We start from the raw sequence: 26,293 nt of genomic DNA, 5'->3' as shown, positions 1-26,293 counted from the left end.
ATCTTCAGCAGAATCTTGCTTGCATGTGAAATCAATGACACTGTTCTGTAGTTTCCACACTCAGTTGGGTCACCTTTCTTTGGAATGGGAACAAATTTTTGTTAGATTTTTAAAAAAAAAAATCAACTGTGCTAACTATACTGGAAATGAAAAACTGAGGAAGAATAGTGTTGCATTCATTGTGAAAAACACAATTTTAAGATCTCTCCGTAATGGATATGATAATATCGTATAAAGAAGACCTGTTATTATAAATATTAGTCAAATATATGCACCAGCAACTAAAGAAAAGAGGAGGAGACTGAGGATTTTTACTAACCTTTGTAGTCTAAAATCAATAAAACATACAATCAAAATGCATTAGTGACTAGAATGCAAAAGAAACAATGAAGAAAGAAAGGTAGACAGAAAATACAGTCTTGCTGACAGAAATAAGGCTGGCCATATAATGTTTGAATATTGCATACTCAATGATTTACTAATTACAAATACCTTTGTAACACACACGGTGACTTTATACTTCAACCTCACCTCATGCACTACATAGAAATCAGATTGACCACATTGTGCAAAGAATCACTGGGGAAGTATAGTATCAGCAGTCAAACCAGGTGAGGTGTTGACTGTGGAACAAATCATCATAGTCAAGTTCAAATAGAAGCTGAAAAAAGAATAAAAAAAAGTCTACAAGAACCAAAATACGACCTTGAGTCTATCTGACCTAAATTTTAAAATCATCTCCACAATAGGTTTGAAGCATTGAACATTAATGATTGAGTATCAGGTAAGTTATGATATGACATCAAAGATGTCACTCATGAAGGAAGCAAAAGGTTGTTACAAAAACAAATGAAGAAGAAAAGACTATAAAATGAGTGACAGAAGAGACTTGGAAAACTGTTGGCACACTGAGATGCAAAAACAAACGGGAGAAACACAGAAGCAAAAGAGATGAAAAGAAAATGACAAAGGGCAGTCCCCAAAGACAAAGCAAACAATTGTATTAAAATGTGCAAAGAGCTAGAATTGGAAAATGGAAAGGGAAGAACTAGCTCGGTATTTCAACACAGCATTCAATTTGATAGAACTGAAAACCAAATTCAAGCCTCAAGTTGCAATATACTGAATGTATGGACAAAATTTTGAATGATTCAGGATGCATCAAAAGAAAATGGAGGAAATACACAGAGTCATTGTATCCAAAAGACTTGGTTGACATTGAAAAATTTTAGAAAGTAGCATATTGAAAAAGGCAATGATAATAAAGGAAAAAATTCAAGCTCTACTGAAGGCATTGATAAAAAATAAGTAAAGCCCCAGGAATTGGATACCAATTAACATTTTTCAGCCAACAGATGTGGCCCTGGACATGCTCACTGGTTTACACCAGGAAATTTGGAGGACAGTTGACTGCCTGAATGGCTGGAAGAGACCTGTATTCATTCCCATTTCCAAGAAAGAGGATTCAATGCAAGTGTGGAAGTTATTGAAGAATTCATTAATATCATATGCAAGTAAAATATTACTGAAGATTATCCAAAACTGGTTGAAACAGTATATTGACAGAAAACCTCCAGTTCAGGTTGAGTATAGAAGAGATGGTGGAACCAAGGATATAATTGCTGATGTCAGATGGATCCTGGTTGAAAGCAGAGAATACCAGAATGATGTCTATTTGTGTCTTACAGACTATACAAAAACATTTGATTATGTGGAGCAGATTAACTACAAATTATGGATAATTGAAAAGAATTGGAACCCCAGAATACTTAATTATGCTCCTATGAAAACTATACCTAGACTGTGTCTGAACAGAACAAGAACAATGGAAGAGTTCTTCTTTTGCTTTTCAAGGGGAAGAGTAAATTGGGGGAGAGGGAGTGGGCAGGGAGAAAAGTGCAACAATGAATGATTGGAAGCCCTAAGTCTCTATAAATTTTCATTAAAATGAATTTTTAAAAAGGAAAAATGTGTGTCAGAATTGAATCCTTTCTCCATACATTGTCATTCTGAGCAACTGTTTGAGAATCTGCACTAAGTAAGAGTGTGGCATCAGGATTGGAGAAAAACTCATCAACAACCTGAATTATGCAGATGACCTTGCTTGCTGAAAGTGAGGAGGACTAGAAGCACTTTGCTGCTAAAAGTCAAAGAATCCAGTCTTCAATATGGATTACATCCTAACATCAAGAAGACAAAAATTCTCGCCACTGGACCAACAGGCAACATCATCGTAGAGAGAGAAAAGACTGGAGTTGTCAACAATTTCATCTTACTTGGATCCACATTCAACACCTTTGGTACCAGCAGTCAAGAGGTCAGGAGTCATAGCGCCTTGGGCAAGTCCACTGTCAGGAACCTCTCCACATTACTGAGGAGCAGTGAAGTCAGTTTGAAGATGCAGGTGGACCAGATTCGGGCCACGGTCTTTTCCATCACTTGCTATCCACTTAATAGTAGAACAATGAATAAGGATGACAGAAGAAAAATTGATGTCTTTGAGTGGTGGTGTTGGAGAAGTGTACTAAATATCCTATGGACTGCCAAAAGACCAAATAGATATGTCTTGGAGAAAGTGCATCCGAATGCTCCTTGGAGACAAAATAACAAAGCTTTTTTTGTGCATATTTTGGGCATGTTAGTAGAAGAGTCTGTGAAGAGGGAGCTTATGCTCGGAAAGGTGGAGGGTCAGTGAAAGAGAGGAAGACCCCAATGAGGTGGAATGACACAGTGACTGCAGCAATGGGTTCAAGTGTTTCAGAGATGACAAGGATGGCACAGGACAGGGTTCAGATCTGTTGTTGTTAGGGTTGCTATGAGTTACTAGATGTGCTTGCATCTAACAACAACAATAACAGGCCTGTGTCAAGAGACAGTCCTGTCTACAAAACATGGAGAGAGCACTGACACTCTATCCTATGCATTTTGTTCCTTTTTTCACGCTGTATAATCTTCCGCTAGGCAATATGCCACAGTCCACCCAGGCACTCCCTAATTTTAGTCATATAAGTAGTGTGCACATTCTAATGAACTGTTTTATGAATATTCCTTGTAGTTCAGAGTTCAAACCCAATAACCATTTCTAATAAGTTAATTTCAGTTCTAAGTGACCATGCGTTTCTGGGTAAAATTGTGGTCTATGAGATTTTCAGCGGCTAATTTTAATTTTTTTTGAGCGGTGTCTATCCTCTGAGATACCTCAGCGTCAATTCAAACATTCAATCTTCCAGCCTTTTGAATAGCTGCTGAGTTGTGTTAACCATTCACCACCACACGGGGATTTCAGTTGTATTTCTAGAATTAGGAAAGCTGGATTTTGGGCTGTTAGCTGTTTTATGTTGAATTCCAAAGTGAAAAGCTTCTGTCCTCCTATTTTGAGGGGTGGAGGGTGGGCGGTGGATACCAATGGCCTATAGTCTGCCTTCCAGCATTTCCGCCACCTGCCCACTACCCACCCACCGCCTTTCCAAACACTTAGACAAATAAGTGCTTAAGAGGTGTGTATGTCCTCAGTGTTCCTTGCTCTACAAAAGGCAGGATTGGTTACATCATCTTTTGATGTTTCAGTTGAGGTAAATAGTGGGTGAAGCTTGCACATTTCTTTGTTCCTGAGCCAAGAAGGATGACACTGCTCTTTGCTTTGTTAAGGTAATAACCTCTGTTTGCCAGAGACAAAGCTTCAGAACAACTGCTATCTCTCTGACCTTCCCTCCCAATATGCTCTCTGCCCAGGCAGGGCCTTACGGCCAGGTTGCCTGGCAACAGCTGGCAGGAGTTTGTCCTTTGCAGCTGAGTCCAGAGATAGTGGCTTCATCCTGTGAACTTGGGGGCAAGAGGAAAGAAACAGCACAAATGGATCCTGTTTTAGGTTACTTAAAAAGCCCCAGTTGGTGTCCGTCCTTGCTTCCAAGAAACACCTTGATTGCATTTCTTTCAGATTGATTTGTTCTTTTGGCAGTCCACGGTATGCTCAGTACTATTTTCTGTCTCACTTACTATGGACATATTTTCAGGAGGAGTCAGCACTTTGCAAAAACACAACATGCTGGGGAAGATAATCAGCAAAAGAGAGCAAAGAAGAGGAAGACCCTCAATGGGAGGGGGTGACACAGTGACTACCATGCTGGGCTTGCGCATGGCAGAGATCACGAGGGTGGTGCGGGATAAAGCAAGGCTCAGAACTGTTGTTCTGGATCTAAGGAGCTCAGAGTAGATGCAGGGGGGCTCTGAGTTGGATTGACTCGGTGGCACCTAACAACAGTGGAGCAATGGTTAAACACTTAGCTGCTAACGAAAAGGTTGCTCTCGAGCCCACCAGCTACTCCCCAGGAGAAAGATGTGACAAGTCTGATTCTGGACGGGTGACAACCTTGGAAACCTTGTGGGTCAGTTCTGCTCTGTTCTGTCGGGTTTCTGAGACTTAGAATTGACTGATCAGCTATACCCAGCTATACTGATTTGCTATACTCAGAGGGTTTAATGTGGAGAGCTTGTTGTCAGGTGCCGTCAAGTCAGTTCTGATTGATAGTAACACTGCCTATAGCAGAACAACACACTGCCTACTCCTGCCCCCCATCCCCCATGAGTATTGTTATGTCTGAGTTCATGGTCGCAGCTACGGAGTCAATCTGCTCCACTGAGGGTCATGCTCCTTTTGTCTGACTCTCTGCTTTATCAAGCATGATGTTCTTCTTCTCCAAGAACGGATCCCTCCTAATAATACGTCCCAAGACAAGAAAGAGAAGTCTCTCCATCCCCATTTCTAAGGACCATTTTAGCTTTACTTCTTGCAAGCCAAATTTGTTCGTTCTTCTGGGATGCCACGGTATTTTCAGGATTTTCCACCAACAGCATGATGCAAAGGCATTTCTTCTTTGGTTTTCTTCATTCATGTCCAGCTTTTGCATAAATAGGAAACAATTGAAAAAAGCATGGTTTAAGTCAAGTGAGCCTTAGTCTTCCAAATGAGATCTCTGTTTTTTTAACACTTTCAAGAGTTTTTTTGCAGCAGCAGAAGATATGTCCATTATTATACATCACTTGAACAATAGAAGGTCAGCACAGAAGACGATGACCCTGGATGAGATGGACTGACACAGTGACTGTGGCAATGAGGTTAGATGTGTCAGAGATGTTTAGGTTGGCTTAGGATAGTGCAGGGTTCAGAGCCATTGTTCATAGGGTCACTATAAGTCATAGTTGACTTAATGACACACAACATACATCAGTTGATGGCAATTTTAGTTGGATTGAAAGCATTGTAAGCTGAGCTGAAGACTCTCAACCAGGTGGATTGACTGATAACTACAGTAATGGACTCAAATGTGCAAGAGATTGTGAGGATGGTATAGACTGGGACTGGGATCATAGGGTTGCTGAAGCATACTCAACAGCATCTAACAACAACAACATACATCATTTCATAGCTTGACTACTGCTTCTCTTGGCATTGGTTATGGATTCAAGTAAAAGGGAAAAGTTTGAAAATATTAAATGTAGTATTTTTTTCACATTTATAATGATGTTTCCTAATGATCCAGTTGAGAGGATTTTGTTTTCTTTATATTGTGATGTATTCTATGCTGAGGGCTGTAGTTTTTGATCACAAATAAGTGCTTCAAGTTCACTTCACTTTCATTAAGCATGGTTCTGTCATTTGCATATCACAGATTGAATTTGTCTCTAATTTTGTTGCCCATTCTTCATATGCACAGCTTCTCATATTTTTTTGCTCAGCCTACACATTGAGTAAATATACATAATTATACATCACAGAACTTCTCAAATAATTATTACTAAACAAAAAAGTTAATTAACTGTACAATTAAAGTAAATGTGCCATGAATGTGTCAACACAATGCAGCAGAAGGGAGCCAATGAAAATCATCTAATGGTGAGGGATGGCTAATGCTAGAATATTGTTGCTGTTGTGAGGTGCCATCACGTCTAGTACAACTCATAGTGACCCTATGAATAAAAGATCCCAACCCTGTTCTATCCTGCGCCATCCTCATACTTCCTGACACACAAGAGCCCATTTCAGCAGTCACCATGTCCATCTACCTAGTGGAGGGTCTTCCTCTCCTTTGCCAACCCTCCACCCTTCCCAGAATAATGTCCTTCTCCAACAAATAGCCTCTCCTAGCAACATGCCCAAAGTATGTGAGGCAAAACCTCATCATTTTTACTTTCAAAGAGCACTTCATCTGCACCCTCTCCAAAACTATCTGTTTGTTTTCTTGGCCATCTTTGGGATGTTCAATAATCTTCTCCAACATCACAGTTCAAAGCATCGATTCTTCTTCTGTCATCCTTATTCATTTGTCCAGCTCTCAGATGCATAACAAGTAATTGGAAAGACTATGGCCTAAATCGGATGCACCTTAGTCCTCAGACTGACATCATTACTCCTCAATAATTTGGAGAAGTTTTAAACTGATGAACTGATGATTTTCCCAGTGCAGTGTGTCTGATTATTTGCTGACTTCTGGTACCAAGGGTGTTAATTGTGGATCCAAGCTAGATGAAGCTGTTGACAATTTCAATCTCCTCTCCATCCATCAGAAAGCTGCCTATATCTTATTTTATACTCCGGTCATTATTGTGAGAGTGGCACAGAATCAGGCATGTTATTGATCTGTTCTCCATAATGTCAATATGAGTCAATGTCAACTTGTTGGCACCTAACAACAACCAGTTGCCAATGAACTGACTCCAGCTCATGAAAAAAACCACAAGTCAGAGTGTGGGAGTACAGCTGTGATGGATAGATTTTCAATGGCTTATTTTTTATAAGTAGATAGCCAGGTATTTCTTCTTGTGTATCTTTTGGTAGACTTGAACCTACAACATTTCAGTTAGTAGCTGAGTTCATGTTGACCTGTTAGTACCTATTATAATGCATAAGTTTTCAGTTAAAGAAGACACACTTCATGGAAAGATAGAGGCTCTCTGGTCTTCCCCTTGAAGTTCTAAGACTCCTCACTCAGCCACATAGTGAATTGAAGGACATTTGAGGGTAGTTTGAATATAATAGGAATTTTTACATTTTTCTTATTCACATATTTTCTCATGTCCTTTTATAATACCTCCCCTTTTATATAATGATTTGCATGAAAATTACAAGGCAGATTGGTTTTTCAATTAATCAATTATTATTGCACATTCTCCCCTGGGATTATAATACCCACACTGTCTGAAAAGAATACTTCATGAATTTGCATTGCAGTCTTGCACAGGGACTATACTAATAGTCTATCATTTCAATTTTAGTCTATATGATGCCGAGGCTAGCACTGCTTTTACAATGTTAGTCATTTTGAGACACATCTAAGTTATCCAGAATTTAGCCACTTTCACTACCTCCTATTATCATTTTCATAATACTCTTCATTATTAAGGAGTAAAGGTTTCAGTTTCAGGACCAAGGTGCAACTGACTCAGGCCATGATCTTTTCAGTCCCTTCCTATGCATCTGAGAGCTGGACAAGGAATAAGGATGTCAGAGGAAGAATTTATGCCTTTGAGCTGTGATATTGGAGAAAAATACTGGGTATCTCATAGACTGTCAAAAGAGCAAACAGCTATGTCTCAGAGAAGGTGCAGCCAGAGTGTTTCTTGGAGGCAAGGATTATGGAACTTCATATTACATACTTGGAGCATGTTGCCAGGAAAGGCTATTACCTTGGAGAAGGACATCATGTTTAGAAAGATGGAAGGAGAAGAAGACTCTGAACCAGGTGGATTGACACGGTGACTGCAGGATTTTTCTTTTTAAAACTTTTATATTGGTTTGTATTCAAAATTCATATGCATTGTGTTGTTTCCTAACAACTCCTTAAAATGATACTATCTTAACTCAGTCCCTTGCCATAGAATTAGAACTGATGCATAGCTGACCCTCCAGCAGGTTTCAGAGGTTGTAAATCACATGGGAAGAAATTGTTCTTCTTTCTCATGAAGAGGTATTGGTACCAGAGAGGTGCTATCTTTGGAGTTGAAGCACATCTCCCTATAGACAACAAGAGAATTAATTTAAAATAATATGTGTGGTGGTCTAGTGGCAAGAAGCTGTGCTGCACTCCTGAAAATACACAGGTCAAATCCACCAGTTGATCCACAAGAGAAGGGCTGGCAGTCTCTTCCTATGTGATTAACTGCCTCTGAAAACTCACTGGAGTCAACTATGGGTCGTTTCCAACTTGACGGTAGATGATATATATAATCATATTTGTTGTTTCTAACCTCCCACTTGAGTGCAAGCTTTGTGAAGGAAAACACCTTTTCCTGTTTTATTCACTGACACATCCGAGATGTGTAGTAGGTATTGCATGAACATTTGATGACCAACAAGGAAAAGTAATTGTTTAACATATGAATGGTAATTACACAATATAATCTTCACTGAACACTTCCTGTGTGGCTGGCAATATGTATGCTTATGAAACAGGTACCATTGAGACCCCAAAACTGTGGAGAGGCAATTCAGGGTCACAAATATTAAATTAGTCATTGTCTAACAGGCAATATAGTTACAAACTTAGACTTAAGTCCAATAAACCCATTTTTAAAAAAATATTTAATATTGGTTTACATACAAAAGTCGTATACATTGTGTTTTGTTTGTATACATTGTGTTTCATTCATTCTTCCATTTACATTCTGTTTCATATTACCATTCTTATATTGTGTTTTATGAAATGAATCACAGTTGATCCATGCCCGTCAGTATCCCCCCTTTTCAGGTACCCACTGGATGTTTACTATTTCCTTCACCTCCTTGTTCTGCCCATCAAACTCTGCTACCTCCATATTTCCCCCTTCCTACCCTCAGATTCCCTCCTCCTTCCCCTTTTCCCCATGGGACCACTCTTACTAGTAGTCCTTCTATTTTTAAAATAATGGTCTTTTGTAGTATTTATCCTTATGAGACTGAGTTAGTTCACTCAGCATAGTACTCTCTGTTGTTGTTGTTGTTGTTGATAAATACCGTCACATAATAGATGATTCATGATTCATAGTGACCTATGAATGAAAGACCTGCATGCTCTCTAGACTCTCTGATATTGTTGTGGTTGTTGTTGTTGTTGTTGTTATGTGCTGTCCAGTCACCTAGGACGCATAGCGGCCTTATATACAACAGCCCTAAAGCCCGCCCTATCCTGTGCCAATCTCACTGTATCCAACACACCTACTCCCAATACCCCAGTCACTGAATCAATCCAACTCATAGAGGGTCTTCCTCACTTGCGCTGTCCTTCCACCCTCCCAAGCATGATGTCCCTCTCCAAGGACTGATCCCTCCTTGTAACATGTCCAAAGTATGTCAGATGAAACTTCAAAATCCTTGCCTCCAAGGAGCAGCCTGGTTTAACCATCTCCAGGATGAACCTGTTCATTTTCTTAGTAGTCCATGGTATATTCAACACTCTTCTCCAACACCACTCAATTCTCCTTCTATCCTCCCTAGTCATTGTCCAACTCTCTGATGCATAGTAAGTGATTACAAAGATGATGGCCTGTATCAGGTGCACCTTAGTCTCTAGAGTGACACCACTGCTCTTCAGTACTTTGGAGAGGTCCCTAACACCAGACTTTCCCATCGCAATACATCTTTTAATTTCCTGACTGCTGGTGCCAAGAGTGTTGACTGTGGAGCCAAGCAAACTAAAGCTATTAACAATCTCAATCTCTTCACTATCCATCTTGATTTGCTCCTGAGTGCTGCATAGTATTCCATTACATGAATGTACCACAATTTCTCAATCCGTTTTGTTGTTGATGGACATTTGGGTTATTTCTGCTTTTTTGCTGTTGTGAATAATACTGAAAAAGTCTGATTTTTGTGGACCTGAATCAAGCATCGCAGTGTTGTTTCTATGTAATTTAATGGTTGCTCCTATAGAATTTCATTTGGGGAAAGGATACTTGAACTATTTACTTCATCTCTTCTCCTTTGTCTCTTGGTTTTGCAAATGAAAAGAAAGTAGACCACTTTCCTCTACCACAGTTTAAGGATTTGCTTCTAATTTTAAAAAAAATGAAAAATCCTATTCTACTCTACATTTTATTTTGACATGAGTTTTGCTTGTTTGTTTTCTGGTTTTGTTCTGTGTCTTGCTTGTTTGTTTTCTGGTTTTGTTCTGTGTCCTTGCCCTTTCTTATACCTCTTTTACTCTTCTAATTTTTCCTTCTAGGAGAATGATATAAATCTGACCCACATTGAATCCAGACCTTCACGTTTGAAAAAAGATGAGTATGAATTTTTCACTTACCTGGACAAGCGCAGCATACCTGCCCTGGCGAACATCATCAAGATCTTGAGGCATGACATTGGCGCTACTGTTCATGAGCTTTCCCGAGATAAAGAGAAAGACACAGGTAAGAATAAAAGCATTCAGTAAGACTATTTTATATTCCTTTCATAAGGTGTGAAAATAATGTGGGAACAAGATGTCGAGAAGGTACCTAGACCAGCACCCAGCATATTAGAGGCACTTGATTAAAACAGAACAACCAGAGAAGCCCGTGAGTTTAAAATAGTTTGATGACTGTGAACTTTTTTTGGTTTGATTTCTTTTTTTTTAATTATTCTTATTAATTTTAATGAAAATTTGCAGAGACTTTGGATTTCCATTCATTCATTGTTCACTTTTCTCGCTGCCCCCCTCCACCCAGTTCGATCTTCTCTTTGAAAAGTAAAAGAAAAATTCTTTCATTGTTAATACAATCCCTCCCCGCAAGTCCACTCCACTATTCAGCCCTCATTCTGGACTCCTGTCATGACAATAATACTGTTTCTTTAATGTTAATTGCAGCAGCATTCTTTCTGCTGCTAAAATCTTAATATATATTTTTTAAAAGCCCTGGATTATCATGCCCTCAGTAGCTTATGCATTAACAAGACATACTCTCTAGTTACCTTCATTCCAGCTCAAATGAACTCAGATAAATGGTTAGATTTTCTTCCAGGTAACCAAATAATTATTGTTTTTCTATTATAAATCCTGGTCCTTCTATCCAGTCACCTTGATTTTTAGATTATTTCTCTGTGTCTTTATCTTTCACTAGATTATGAGTGTTCTTGGCAGCAGGGAGAACAGCACAGTTCTTGGTACAAAGATGCTCAGAAAATATCTTTGAGTGGGTATGTAAATAGATCCCTTATCAAGATTGAAAATTTGTTCCTCTATCTACTTACTGCCATGTTAGCCATTGCTACTCCCTGGGACGTCACAGGCCATGGAGTATTAAGTGGTGATATGCATTGATTTGGGTTTGGGCAGACGTTAGCCCTGCCTCTGCCTCCCCTCACATCCTTTGGACATGTTACTAGAAGGTGCTATTCTTTGGAGAAGAAATGATGCTGGGAAAGGTGGCAGGTCGGCAAAGGAGAGGAAGACCCTCATCCAGGTGGATTGACACGGTGACTGTTGCAATGGGCTCTTTTGTCAGGAAGTGTGAGGGCGGCACAGGATAGGACAGGGTTCATATCATTTTGTTCATAGGGTCAGTATGAGTCGTACTTGACTTGATGGCACCTAAAAACAACAACCACTGCCAACAACTGCTACTTATGAGCTTTGAGGCCCTTGACTGTTTTACCTCTCTGGCCTCAAAGAGCATGGCTTTATGAGGAGGAAATGAGATCGTACATAACAAACAGAGCTTAGAACGGTGCCTGGTGCATTACAAGCACTTGAATCAATGACGGCATGTGGTGGTTGTCATGATTTAAATGACCCTGAAAAGGAAACAGAGGCACTGGGTGGCTGCTTTTTAAGATCCCAAGCATGTTCAGATAAATGATTGTTTATCTGATGAACCACTGCTTATCTTATAAAATGTTATTATCCTCAATAACTCAAAATAACAAAATTATACTGTCCAATTGTAAAGGCAAACATTTTCTGCTAAAGCTTTGAAGATCTTAGGCTAAACTAAGATCAAACTCTGTAACCAAAAATAATATTTTTAAAAAGAATGTATATTTTTATGTTGTTTTGCATGCAGAATTCATATAGGTTGTGTTTCATTCATGTACATTGTGTTTCACACATTCCTTCGCTCACATTTGTTTCAGTCAGTCATTCATATATATGTTGTGTTTTATAAAATTAATCACCATTGGTTTATGCCCACTATCACCCTGCCTTTTCAGGTCCCCACTGGAAACTAGCATTTTGATAGGTAGAGATGTTGGTAAACAAGACAAGACCCACCTGCCAACTCATGCCATTGAAACCCTGTCTGAAGTAGCTTCCAGAACTTCCTAGGAGATGCCTCTGGCCCTGCCCTCATCCTCCTGGGGTTTTTCAGAGGCTAAAAAGCTCACCCCAGGGCTCTGCCCTTGCTGAAGCCTTGCAGATGGGTTCAGGCCACTGGGGGCAGGCACTGGAAATTCCTCCTCAGCTAAGCCCTTTCCCCTTCATCCCCCTGACCTGCTTCCCTGATGTCTGCCCTCTCCTGCTTTTCAGGCCACCTGCTCCCAACAGGAGCTGCAGGCCTTCCAGGACAAAGGGCCACCAGACCCTGGGGCCAGCTCTGTCTCAAATTGGAGCAGGTGGAGCCTAGGGCAACTGGGGTTGTGGGCGGTGGGTAGGAAAGCAAAGTAATTGACTGGCAGGCAAGCAGGCGGCTTCTTGGGGATCTGATGAGGGCAATTGTAGAGAAACTGAAGGGCTTGAAGCCCACGCTGGGGGCTCCAGAAGGATTTTCTTAGTGAAGATGTGGAGCCCAGACTTCTATCAGTCCACACCTGCTGTGATTTGGGGTGCATTTCTGACCTCTCAGTCTTTCTCTGTATAAAATAGGAGTAAAAGACACTACTGCCTTACAGGATTATTGAAATAACAAAAGTGAAACACTTTAAAGGCTTAACAACTGTTCTCTAGTCTTCCCAATACAGTCATTGTAAATATAATGGCATGCCCACCCGAAAACCAAACATGGCTACCAAGTAATTTCCGAGTCGCCTGGGGGTCACAGATTCGAACGCCTCTCCTGGGTTCTCTTGGTTGTAGTCGTTACAGAAGCAATTGCCAGGCCTCTCTTCCACAGCGTCCCTGGGTGGGTTAGAAGTGTCAACTTCTGGGTTAGAGGCAGAGAACAAGTTGTCTTCACCACCCAGGGACTCTGACATGAGCACAGGCACGTGAAATAGCTACAGAATTGCATTTTCACAGAATCTGAAATTTGGAAAATTACCTCAGAGGTCATGTAGCCCAGCAGACTCCTAATTTCCATCGTAAAAAAAAAAAAAAAATAAAGTGTTCACTGTGCGGACTGAGGGCAGGACGTGTGCTGATGCAGAGTAGATTCTGTGGAGTTGAATGGCGCAGCGCCAGGAGCCAGAGAAAGAGAGTGAGAACTACCACTCACTGGCTGGTTCAGGAGCTCACGGTCTGGCAGGAGGACGTACGACCCCCAGGTGGACACAGTCAAGTCCTAAGTGCTGTGAGTGTGGAGAAAGGGTTAATGGAATTTTACTCCATTCCAACACTTAACTACAAGAACCTACCAAGTGTAGAAGAAACACACACACACACACACACACACACACAGAGAGAGAGAGAGAGAGAGAGAGAGAGAACACAACAACCCCAAACAAAAACAGACGTGTTTTCATGCTTGGCTTGAGTAAGCGCTGTGAGACCATCAGTGGGTGAATGTAACATGGGCTTGATTACCTGGAGAGAATTCTCACCCCATTGCTCAGAATGACATTGTAGGAACTTCATGTTGGGGACTGAAAGGAAGATATTTTAACTAGTGATGGGAAAAACTGAGACAGTGTCTTTAAAACAGCACGTGTTTTGGGACCTTTGTTTATTTAGGACACTCTATTTCGTAATTACTGTCTCCACTTGAAACCTTCTTCTGACCTCAATTTACCAGTTGCCCTTGAAAAGATTCCGATTTGTGACACCCTACTTATGTCGGAGTAGAACTTTTCCAAAAAGTGTTCTTATTTCAGCAAATAATTTGCCTTTTCCACATGCTTCACACTTACAAGTTAGTAGCTTTAGTTATTTTTGTTGTGTGGTTTTTCATTGACTGAGTTTTTGGGAAGTGGACCACCTAGGTACCTCTAGGTAGACTTGAACCTCTAACCTTTAGTTAGTAGCTGGGTGTGTGAACCACTGTCATCACCTAGGAACTCAGACCTAGGGACTCAGACCTTAAGCTACATGCAACTAAACACCTGTAAAGGTTGTAACAGGTGTGATGACTGACCTTCAACTTGGGGTGAGACATGAGCCCTTTTCATTCCTGCTGTTATTGTTATAAATGGAAGTCTGGGTCTAAAACCAGATTTAAAAAAATAAGGGAAACAGCCATCCTTTTGTAAGATTGCTCTTTCGTGGAACTCAGTGGGAGGACGATTAGAGGAAGAAAAGCATCGTGGTAGATCTGACCCTTTGATTCTTTCTCTGGACAAAATGCCCTTTTTATTGAGGTGCTCAGATCTCTGGGGCAGGTCTGACAGCAGGCTGAAGAGAGAGAACTGAGCCCCTCAAATCAATTAGGCTAAACCACTTGCCATTCTGCCTTTAAACGGCTCGAAAGACCATGTGGGTGATAGAAAATGAAAGTTTTCAGTTTCTTAATCACCGAACTTCCCCACCCAGGACAGCTTAAGGGAAGGTTAATTACAGTGACATGTTAAAGAAACCCCAGCCTTCTAAACTGCCTCCTGGAGAAGTCGATGTGGGTTTAATGGGATTTTAATCCAGAGGGTCTTTTGAATACTTGAGGTCTATTCTCCTGCTTGAGATCTCTCCTGATGGCATCAAATCCTCCCTCAACCCAACATGAAAGAGCATTAATATCTTCCATCGATCAGTCTACTAATCCTTTTACCTTTTCCTTTGAGTCTTCTGCATGACATTACACTTAGCAGGGGATGGAAATTCCTACATGGAGACAGATTGCAGCCAGGAGAAGCGGACTGACCCAGGTCTTGGGTAGATAGGAGTACAGGTTCATCACCTTTTGAGTGATTTTTTCTGGTTACAGTTGTTTCTCAGGAAATAAATGAACACGTAGTGCATTTTATTTGCGTTGTGGCGGTTACAGGAGAGCTTTGTTGTAGAATCAAAGCATGGCATGGCTACTAGTCTAGTGGATGGTCTGTGGGGAATGGAACACCAGAGTGGGGGTGGAAAAGAGAAAGAGATGAAGAGAGAGATGGGCAGGGACACACAGAGACAGAGAAAGAGAGAGGGGGAGGGAGGGAGGAAAAGAAAGGAAGGAAAAGAAAAAGAATGAAAACATCCTGAGAAGCAGAGTTCTATATCTGAAACACATGGAATTATGATGAATTTGAATCCATTCCACAGCTACTGGTTGGTTGGTTTGTTTTTTTTTTTTTTTTTGTCTGGGAACACTTTGCAGTTTATTTGCCTCTTTTTAAGAAGGACTTTTTTAAAATATATTCAATGACTTAATACCAGGCCTTATATTAAGGCAGACCTGGATTTGAACTCAGGATCTGCCATTGAATAGTTTCAGAATGATCTTCATTGTTCTTTTTTTGTTTAATCATTTTTGCATATATATATTAGTTTGCATACAATCTTTCATTTAAATTGTCTCTTATTTATGTATACTGTGTTTTGGTTTGGTTTTTTACAAAGTAGTTTATTTGCAAAATTCAAATACATTCTTTTTGAGAACAGATTCTTCCAATTTCCCTCACCCCTCACCCAACAAATGATACAAACTCCAGGACTAATCCCTCCCTCCCCCCTGCATAGCCTCTTTTATATGGATCAACCACTGACCATGATTTGGGGGAAAATCATTGCTTAGAAGACAAAAGCAACGTCATATAGTGATTCCTTCCTTCTTATACTTCGTATATGTCCCTTTCCCCCTTTCAGACCTTTTGAGTTTTCTCTTTTTCTGCTTTACTTTCATTACCCTCACGGATAGTTGTCATGAGAGAGAGAGAGAGGGCTGAAGATTCAGATCAACAGAGGAGATTAGGATTCCTCAGAGGAACCTGCAACACTGCTGGAACTGTGAGCAAAATTGTATGTACGCACATGTGGTTATTGTCATTTTGATTTTTTGTTTTCAGGCAAGAAGGAGTTTTCAAAGGAGTTGTGGTTTCCACATTTTGAACATTTTGAGAGCCTGCTTAGGGCTTGGGGCGGGGGTGCGGCTAGATGGTGGGAGTCCTGCCCCCACCCTCACCACCTGAGCTGGATTTCCCTCTTTTTCCTTCCTCTGTATATCTGTTCCATGCTTCCAACATTTCTTTGCCCCACCCCTCCCAGTTCTAATGCCTTCTCTGATGTGTTTTACTTTGCCTATATGTGCCTATTTGGGCTATTGAGGCTCGAGGTACATTGGTAGGGTTGTAGATGCTTCCATTCCTGCAGACATAGACATGGTATCTGCATGTTTGTAAAAGCACACAGGATTGACTGCCTTTCCTAGTTTTTACCTGGATGTGAAGGACGTGTGCTGGATGTGGGTGGCGGCCACAGTCCGGACACCTGTGGATGTTGTGACTTCCCCAGGGGTTAGCTGGCTGCTTCATTGAGACAGCAGACACCTAGCTGAGAGGATAAATTCAACCAAGACAAGTGACTCCAACCTGTTTCTAATTCCATCTGAGCCCTTCCTGACGGGGGTGCCCTCGTTAATCTCTTCTTCCTCATCTGTGAAGTGGAGCAAAGACTCACTCTGCCATTTCCTGGAGCTTGTAGGGCAACCATGACGAATACTATGTATGCCAAGGTGTCTGATGGGTGAAGTGTGCTAAGTCCTTAGTCTCAGGCCTCAGAGAGAAGTGAGCTCTGTAATCTATAACTTTATAGTCTTGGACATAGAGAAATACGTCTCCTGATTTCCTGACTGCTGTTACCAAGGTTGTTGATTATGGATCCAAATAAGATGAAGTTGCTGATAGTTTCAGTCTTTGGTCCATCTCTCATGTTGCCTTTCAGTCCAGTGGTAAGAAATTTTGTTTTCTTGACGTTGAGATGAAATTCATACTGAAGGCTGCATTCTTTGATCTTTTGCAAAAAGTGCTTTAAGTCTTTCTCAACTTTCATCAAGCAAGGTTGTGTCATCTGCATAACGCAGGTTATTGATGAGTCTCCCTCCAATCTTGATGCTACATTCTTCTTCACAGAATCCAGCTTCTCAAATAAAATGCTCCACTTACAGATTGAATTTGAGGATCAAGGTGCCCTTCATCCAGGTCACAGTCCTTTCAGTCACTTGTGCAATCCGGGAGCTGGAAAATGAATAAGGATGGCAGAAGAACATTTCATGCCTTTGAGCTGTGGTGTTGGGGATGAGTGCTGAACACCCCATGGCCTGCCAAAAGAGCAAATACGTCTCAGAGAAAGTGCAGCCAGAGCGCTCTTTGGAGGCAAACATGATAAAGCTTTACCTCTCATACTTTGGTCATATTGTTAGAAGGGGCTATTCCTTGGAAATGGTGCTCAGAAAGGCAGAGGGTTGGTGAAGGAGAGGAAGACCAGCTGCACTGACACAGTGACCGCCACCATGAGATCTAGTGTGTCAGGAAGTGTGAGGACGGCAGAGGATAGGACAGGGTTCAGATCTGTTGTTCATAGGATCGCTATACTCGATTTAACAGCACCCAACAACAACATAGGGAAACATGTAAGTGATATATGATATAAGTGGTGATAGGGGAATATGGCACACCTCAGGGCTGGGACACCATGTACCTGAGTCGTGATGCCTAGAAAAGCAAGACCAGGGAAGATCTCTTGGAGTGAAGTAGACATTATGTGGAAGAGCCATTCAGCTTTTTCTGTTTGATTCAATGTAGACTGACCATAGTTCTAACTGTAAGGGACAGATCTCACTAAAATTTGTGCATGACACAATGTGTATTTTAGAATGTACCAGGCAAACTGCCAACTGCCAATATGTGTGTGTGTGTGTGTGTGTGTGTGTGTGTGTGTGTGTGTGTATGTGAGCTACGTACCGTCTAGGAAAAGGTAAGGAGAAGATGATTTCACTTTGGGCCAGTGACTGGAGTTGTTTACTTATGTTTCACTCATATGCATTCCCTCATTTCAAACAGTGGTTTTTGTCAATATGTTTTTAGTTTTTATTTCCTGTGCTAGGACCCTGTGACTCAGCTCCCTCCAGGATTTTCAGTTTAACGTGTGAACATAGAGGTTACTTACTTTGCCCATCACATCAGTGATAAGAGGATGTCTCAAACCTACCACTCCTGGCAACTCTTATCCAGGACCAATAAGGTAATAACTTGCCACCATCAGCTGGCTCTTGGCTCATCTAGTCTCACCAAGACCTTCCTGAAGGGCATTCCTTTCCAAGCATGGAAAGTAGAAACGTCTAAAAGAGGGTTTATCTCCAGTAGTTTTCATCTTATTGCAAGTGATCATTCTCCCCTTTGAGGGGCAATCGGGATAGCAGGACAATTGCTTCAGTGTGGGGCAGGAGCCCACCGACTCTGAGGAGACATTTGGGAGCCAGGGAGAAGGAATGAAATGCTCTTCTATTTTGGACTTTGGAAATGGAGGATTTATGGCTCTTTCTGAGACAGTCTGGAGGCAGAAGTCTGGAGCAGGCCTGGGTGGGTGCCTCGCTGGCTAAACCCTGGGGCTGGGGAAAGCCTGGTGGAGGGAGGGGACGGGGTTAGATGGGGCCCATCTTGCACCTTGGACTGTTAGGAATGTAACAGGCTTGCTGCTGACCTGCTGGTCAGGAAGCTGGCGCTGGCCAGGCCTGTGGGGGCTTCTTCCCAGGAACATCCCTGGCCAGGCGCTGCTTGGCGTCCTGGTTGAGCAGCTGACCCCAACTTAATGGGACCACGACGTGGGTGTCCGGGTCCAGCTTTCCAGCGGCTGCTTCCCTTTGGAGACAAATCAATATTTATTAATGATCTGCCCCCCTGGGACCCTCTGGCTTCACAGAGGGTCTCTGTTGCTCCAGCCTGGCCAAGTCATTCATTAACTGCCGAGCTCAGCACCCCGGAGGCCAGGCCGGGGAGGAACTCGCAGAGGCCAGCCCACCGAGGAGGAGGTATTTGGAAAGGTCATTAATGAGCTAATCTGATTTAACTTTTCAGAATAGAGGTCTGGGTCAAAGGGGTCAGTCTAGATTCCCAGCTTTGTGAGGGAGACCAGGGGTGGGGTGAGGGGCAAGGCCTGTGACCTTCACTGGGAAGGAGAAAGGCAATGTGGAGGTGGGTTTGCAGAGGGAGGAGTTAGGTGCTAAAATGTGACTAGCTAGAGATACACGGGGATGGCCCAAGGCTGTCTGTCCTCCAAACTTTCTTCACATTCTCTTTAGACTTCTGACCTTGCTGAAGTTACTTTTACCCGATTACCATCAAGTTGACTACAGCTCATGGGGACCTTAGGTGGTTCAGAGTAGAACTCCATCTCTTCATTGTTGGCTGTGACCTGGGTTCCCCTTCCATCCAGATTATCCAGATTATAGACTCTCTCAAATGCTTGGAGACAATGCTTTAACTTCATGCGGTCCTTGGGGACGGTGCAGAGAAATGAATTCCAAGGTAGATAGTGTTGGATTGGCTACTTACTGGAAGAAGTTTACACCAGGCCTATTACCCAGGCCATCCAACTTTCTGTTATAACAGAAATAATAAATGGTATACCACTTATAAAACAGGACATAAGAACTTCCTATGTCTCATAAAGCACTTACTATATCTCAACATCAAGGACACAAAAAATCCTCCCTGCTGCACCAACAGGCAACATCTTGATAGATGGAGAAGAAATTTTTATGAAAAGAGAAAACTATTTCATATTACTTGGATTCATAACCAACACCTATGTTAACAACAGTCAAGAAATCAAAAGATGTGTTGCAAAGGCAAAATCCACTGTCAGGTATCCCTCCAAAAGTGCGAATGAGCAACAGTATCAGTTTAAAGACTAAGGTACAACTGGTCTAAGCCATAGTCTTTTCAATTACTTCCTATGCAAATGTAAGTTGGGTAATGAATGATGACAGAAGAATTGATGCCTTTGAACTGTAGTGTTGGACAAGAGTACTGAATATGCTATATATGTTACAAAAGAACAAACAGGTCTTGACACAGTGACTGTAACAATGGTCTCAGACATATCAGAGATCAGGAGGGTTTGCCTACTGTCCTTGGTTTTGACCCATAGGACACTAAATCAGATTTCTGCAGTTATAAATATTTACAGGAGTAACCTGCCAGTTTTTCTCTTGTGTAGTAGCCTGCTGCATAGGAACTGCCAGTCCTTTGGTTAGCAGTCATTCGTATTCAACATTGTGCCACTAGGGCTTCTGTTGTATCCGACCCCCCCGCCCCCAAATAGCTACTGTTGAGTCAGAACTGATTTCACATTTACCCTGGAAAGTGGGTTTTCAAACAAAGGTAAATTTCTGGGGTGGAGATTTCCCATTTTTCTCTAGGAGAGCAGCTGGGAGATGGGAAATGCCTGCCTTTGGTTTGACAGCAGAGCTCCTTTCCGCTCGACCATAAGAGCTCCCTCGTGATGTTTATTACTGGCGTTTTAAGGTGCCATCGCTTGACTATAAACAACACATCTGGACTTGCCCTGCCCCGTGCCATCCCATTCATGTCAGCGTGCTCGGAGCCACTGTTACTGTGGGAATAACTGTGTGGATCCATCTCATTGAAGGTCTTCCTCTCTTTTGATGACCTTTTCTCCCCCTTTTCCAGTACTATACCTTTCCCCAAGGACTGAGTCCTGACAACATGCCCAAAGGCGCCTGAAGTGAGAAGAAGTTTCGTCATCCTTACCTCTAAGCAACATCCAGTTGCGCCTTAGACAAATCTTCCTCCGAGACAGATTTGCTTGTTTGTTTGGCAGCTCATAGGACATATTACAATACCACAATTCAAAGTCACTGATTCTTCTTCAGTCTTCCTGAGGTATTAGCAGTCTGATTCTCCCATTTGATTCCATCTGAAGATCCATTGTTACCATACATTACTGTATTACCTAGCATAACTTCTTATATGTTATCGGAGTCTCTGACTGACACAATTCATGGTTATTTGAACTCATTCAGGGGTGCCATGGAAGAGAAACCTGGTGTTCCACTTCTGCAAGGACAGAAAACCCTGTGGTGCAGCTCTCCTCTGCATGCAGGGAGTCCTCCTGAGTTGAAAACGATTCAATGGCAACTAACAATTTATTATTATTACTATTACTATTCTATGCACTGTGTAATATCCCACCACCACCACAGCTCAAAGGCGTCAATTCTCCTTCTGTTCTCCCTAATCATTGACTGCCAAGAAAACAAACAGATTCACCCTGGAGAGGGTTAAACCAGGCTACTCCTTAGAGGTAAAGATTCTAGGGCTTCATCTGACATACTTTTGACATGTTGTAAGGAGAGATGGGTCTTAGGAGAGGGACATCATGCTGGGTAGAGTAGAGGGACAGCACACGAGGGGAAGACCCTCTATGAGGTAGACTGATTCAATGACTGGGGTAATCGGGATGAGAGTGTCAGAGACAATGCGATTGGCACAGGATAGAGCAGGGCTTAGGGCTGTTGTACATAGGGTCGCTATGAGTCGCAAACGACTTGATGGCACATAACAACAACAACAACATGCACTGTGGAACCATGAGGGCATAGTGGCCAAATATATATCTACTACCAGAAAGAGTCCCTGTTCATACGTAACAGGTTCTCTGCAGAGAAACGGGAGATTGTTTGCTTGCTTAAATATTCACTCAAATATTCTCTTTGCCTTTGAGCTGATTGCATCTCATACCTGACAATCTATTAGATTTCTGAGGCTGTAAATTGCACAAAGGAGGATTGCCAGTCTTTCTCTCTTGAAGTTTCTCGTACATTAGAATTTCCAGAGAAGCTCAGCCTTTGAGTTAGTACTACAATTCCTTTTTATTTTTTTTTTAAGGAGGTAGCTTTTGGTTTATTTGGTTTTGACTCTGGCCGTTTATTGAACATCTATTGAGCATGCAATGAGTACTGCTAGATTCTGAGAGTACAGAGATGACTAAAATACATTGCTAGCCCTGAAAGTCTTTGAGTCTTCTGATTTTGGCTGATGCAAAAATGAATACACGTACAAAAAAAATACATATATAGGAAAATGAATAAGCATGCAGAGGGTTCAGTGGAAGCTTGAAAGAGGAAATGGTCAGTTCTTTAGGATTAGGTAAAGCTTTTTTTTTATTAAATTTTATTAGTTTTAATGAACATTTACAGGGATTTGGGGTTTTCATTCCTTCATTGCTGCACCACTCTCTCTACCCTCTTCCTCAGTTTGTTCTTCTTCCCCGCCATCCGAATGTCTGTTTTAATTGTCCAATTGCCACAGTGCTTGTCAAAGTCAGTTCTGATTAATCTCCTTTGTCGGTGTGTCCTTTGCCATTCCCTATCACTCCTCCCTGAGAGAGACTTCACCCTGAGTCATAAGGGAAAGGGGATGGCGTATTCTCTTAGCTACTTCCTGCTGAAAAGGGACGCTGTGGGTTTCAGGGTGAAGATCTTCTCTCACTACTCTAAAGGGCCCCTTTGGCAGTAGGAAACACATAGACTATTATGGAGATTGATTTTGGAATTCAGATGCACTCTTATTGATTGTGCTTGGCTGTACATGTTCATATCCTTGAAGATGTATCATGGGGGTGTTGCAACCTAGAAGACACAAATTTGACTAACAAGTTCACTCCCTGATTTCAAATCCTACTACACTGCTGTAGTGGTAAAGATAGCATGGTACTGGTACAATGACAGACACATAGATCAATGGAATCGAATTGAGAATCCAGAGATCAACCCATCTATCTATGGTCAACTGATTTTTGACAAGGAGATGAAATCAGTGAAGTGGGGAAACGACAGCCTTTTTAACAAATGGTGTTGGCAAAATTGGAAAAATATCTGCAAAAGACTCAAGCAAGACCCACACCTCACTCCATACACAAAAACCAACTCAAGGTGGATCATGGACCTAGGACTAAAACCCAGGACTATAAACTTCATTACAGAAAAGCTAGGAACAACACTAGAAGTCCTAATCCACAACATAAACAGTCTTCCCAGTATCCTGGAAAAGCTACAACCAGGAGAAGATAACATAGATGAATGGGATCTTCTAAGACTCAAATCCCTATGCACATCCAAAAACTTCTCCAGTAGGGTAAAAAGGGAAGCCACTGACTGGGAAAAAGTATTCGGTAATTACAATTCCTTTTTAAAGCCTCTGTGATGTGCTAAAAAGGTGGATCTTTTGGGTCTTTGCAACCCTCTTCAGTTCTCCAGTTTTTTCTTTCTCAAGAAATCTGAACCTGGGCTAGGCTGAATGGCCCAGCTAGCGTTCTTCCTCCCTGGAGAGGAGTGTGTTTGGGAGGAACATTGCTTATAGGCAACATTGTCGCTCAGAGGCGGAATTCTGCTGGTTCTGCTGCCCCCTGGTGGTTTGTTGGAGGATGGCTGGCATATGCAGTTCTGAGTCAAGATGGGGACAAAAAAAGCTTCAACCTGCAGAGTATCAAGATTCTTTGGTGACAGGAGACAGAGAAATTGTTTGGGTAAAATGCACTTGGGAAGCTGAAGAACTGTACTGTCTGTACTTCTTGAACTGGTGAAGTTGTACTATTGTACTCCTGCCATCAAGTGGGAACCCTTATTGATGACCCTGTGGGGTGTTTCTTAGGTTGTAAAGTATACGGGAGGACATTGTCCATTTTTTTTCCTCATACAACTGCTAGTGGACTTGAACTCCCAGAGAAGCATAGCTTTCGTGTTGTCAGAAAAGGCTGCACAGACTATGCCACCAGGGCTCCCTTGAGTATGAGTGTTGTTTTATGTATCCTTCGGACAGGTTTGTCTCTCATGGGCGATGTCTAGTTCTCAGAGTATGAACCCCTCAGGGACTGCATTTCACCCAAACAATTCAATTTCTCTTTCTTCTCACCCCAAAGAAATTTTATACTCTACAGGTTTAAGCTTTTTTTGTCCCCATCTTGATTCAGAACTGGATATGCCAGTCTTCCTCCAATAAATGAGTCCAACTAGCCTCACTTTATGCAAGGATATATTGAGGCCCAAGGAGAGAACGTCTCCCTTTATGAATATTAGTAGTTAATGTTAAAGCTGAATCAAGAGCCAGTGTTTTGACTCCGTTCTTTTTTTGTACAGAAAAACAGCATAGTGATTTTTACCTGTTTTTGTTTTATTGCGCTTCACAAGTATTACAGGTTTTGAAGGTTTGTGGCAACCTTGTGTTGAAGAACCAAAGTTTTGGCTCTATTCTAATGGTCACTGTTAGTAGAGTGCTTGCTGTGAGCCAGAGACGATGCTAAGCTGTGTCACATTTGCTGTAGCATTGAATTAATGCAACAAAGTGGAAGAATAGTTTTCATTCATTTTATGCATAAGTAAAATAAGGTTCTCAGACATAATGGAACATTTACTCAAAGTGATAAAAAAAAAGTGGTAGCCTTCCTAGACTGACTAGGAAAATATGTTTTCTTTCTACTCCGTATTTTATGCTATGTTTTCTCTGGTAATAGTTACTCTTTTCTATTTTGAGTTAAGGATAGTATAAAAAGCCTCTTCCTGGATGATAATAGTATTTGTTATGCTCAGGTGTGATTCTCAGCCTCTCTCTCTCTCTCTCTCACACACACACACACCCACACACACCCTCAGATTGATCTCAAGCTTAAAGAGGTTCAGTGACAGGTCCTGAGTCTCATAACTAGAGAGTCCAGAGACAGGACTCAAACCCACGGTGCTTGGTGCCATTGTCCACACACCACTGCTAGACTGGCCTCTCCAGAGACAAATAGACTTTCAGCCTTTTCCTAGGACCTGCTGCAGGTATCCCAGATCCCACTTGACTGTGGATATTTTGTGGTGAGCAGTTTGATGAAGCAGTATCAAGACACTAGGGCCCTCACCCTGTGACTTGAAACCATCTGTTGGACATCACATGAGATGGGATCCCAGTCACGGCTCATCTTCCTAGCCTGCTTTATGCTCCTTTTAGAGCTTCCTGGCATTCTTGCACTTATAAAATGTACTTGTTATTTACTGTGTCCCTTACCAGATTATAAGTACTTCAGAAGTGGAAACTTCAAGGTAGAGAGTAAAGAACCAGTGGGTTATCCTTCTGCAAGGCCAAGCGTTCCTTGTGTCAGAAGTTGTCACAGAAAGAAGGGTTCAGCTGGTACTTTTTTTGATGAGATTGTCATGCTGGAATTACGAAGGATTCCAGGAGAGAGAACAGGTGATCAAATCAATCAATCAATCAATCAATCAATCAATCGATGAATGATGAAGGGGTACCTTAGGAGTGAGGACTTATCAATAGTATTTAATCCAGAGTAGAAAGGTGAGCTTCTTGTCTGGGTCAGATACTCAGTTGAAGACCTTCCGAAGCAATGTTCTGAAGAGGCAGAAATTATGTGTTAGAAGAACCTCAGTTGACTGTATTCTCATGCTCTTCCAAACCTGGGTAGGAAACAGACCTCGTCTCTAGTGGGGTTGTTGTGTAAGGCACATCCTGGTCAATAAGAAAATAAGCTTGGTTAGTAGTTCAGGTAGTGAAGTGAGAAGTCAATCCTGTTCTGTGCTAAGTGTGCCAGATACTGAGTCTTCTCAATGAGATGAAGGCAGCTGAGACCAAGGAGGTCTATGAAGAGGTTGAACCTCTTGTCCCTCAGGGGTTTCATAATGGGGATCATAATAACTCCCTCTTCATGAGTCTGCTGCAATTATTAAAGGAGCACACATAAAGTGCCTGCACACATTCCTTTTGTGCGTCATTAGATCGATTTTGACTCAGAACAATCTTATGCAGAGTAGAAGAGCCTGTATCATTTTCTTGGCTCGAATCTTTGTAGACAATGGCTTCTTCTAAAGTGAACTTGAACTTCCAGCCGTTCTCTTTGTATGTACTGGTCTAGCCATTTTTGGATGTTCTTCAGCACTATCTTGGTGTCGCGGCGCCAGGGATATCATTGCTGCTGTCAGGTGGATTCTGACTGAGAGTAGAGGATACCAGAAGAATGTCTATTTGTGCTTTATTGACTATGTAAAGGTAATTGACTGTAAGACATTATGGCTAACATTAAGAAAAACGGGAACCCCAGAACACCTCATTTTGCTCATGTGAAACCTATCCCTGATCAAGAGGCTGTTGTCCAAATAGAGCAAGGGAGTATTTTATAGTTTATTTATCCGAGAGGCTGGGCTCTATGAGAATTGTGGCATCAGGATTGGTGGAAGATCTATTAACAATCTGCGTTATGCA

At 41.7% G+C, this 26,293-nt stretch overlaps 1 protein-coding gene across 1 annotated transcript in view; it reads left to right on the top strand.

Annotated features, from left to right (window-relative positions):
- The window catches only part of PAH (phenylalanine hydroxylase), a 108,397-nt gene that overhangs the window by 19,284 nt on the left and 62,820 nt on the right, over positions 1–26,293 (top strand). Inside the window, exon 3 of the mRNA XM_006888546.1 lies at positions 10,197–10,380. Within this exon, the coding sequence (XP_006888608.1) occupies positions 10,197–10,380 (184 nt within the window). The remainder of the gene's footprint in view (positions 1–10,196; positions 10,381–26,293) is intronic.

The sequence above is a fragment of the Elephantulus edwardii genome, unplaced genomic scaffold (assembly GCF_000299155.1).
Source record: "Elephantulus edwardii isolate Elephantulus edwardi_28Jun2011 unplaced genomic scaffold, EleEdw1.0 scaffold00068, whole genome shotgun sequence".
Lineage (NCBI taxonomy): Eukaryota > Metazoa > Chordata > Mammalia > Macroscelidea > Macroscelididae > Elephantulus > Elephantulus edwardii.
The sequence above is the reverse complement of the archived record's forward strand: the minus strand, read 5'-3'. Positions and strand labels throughout refer to the sequence as shown.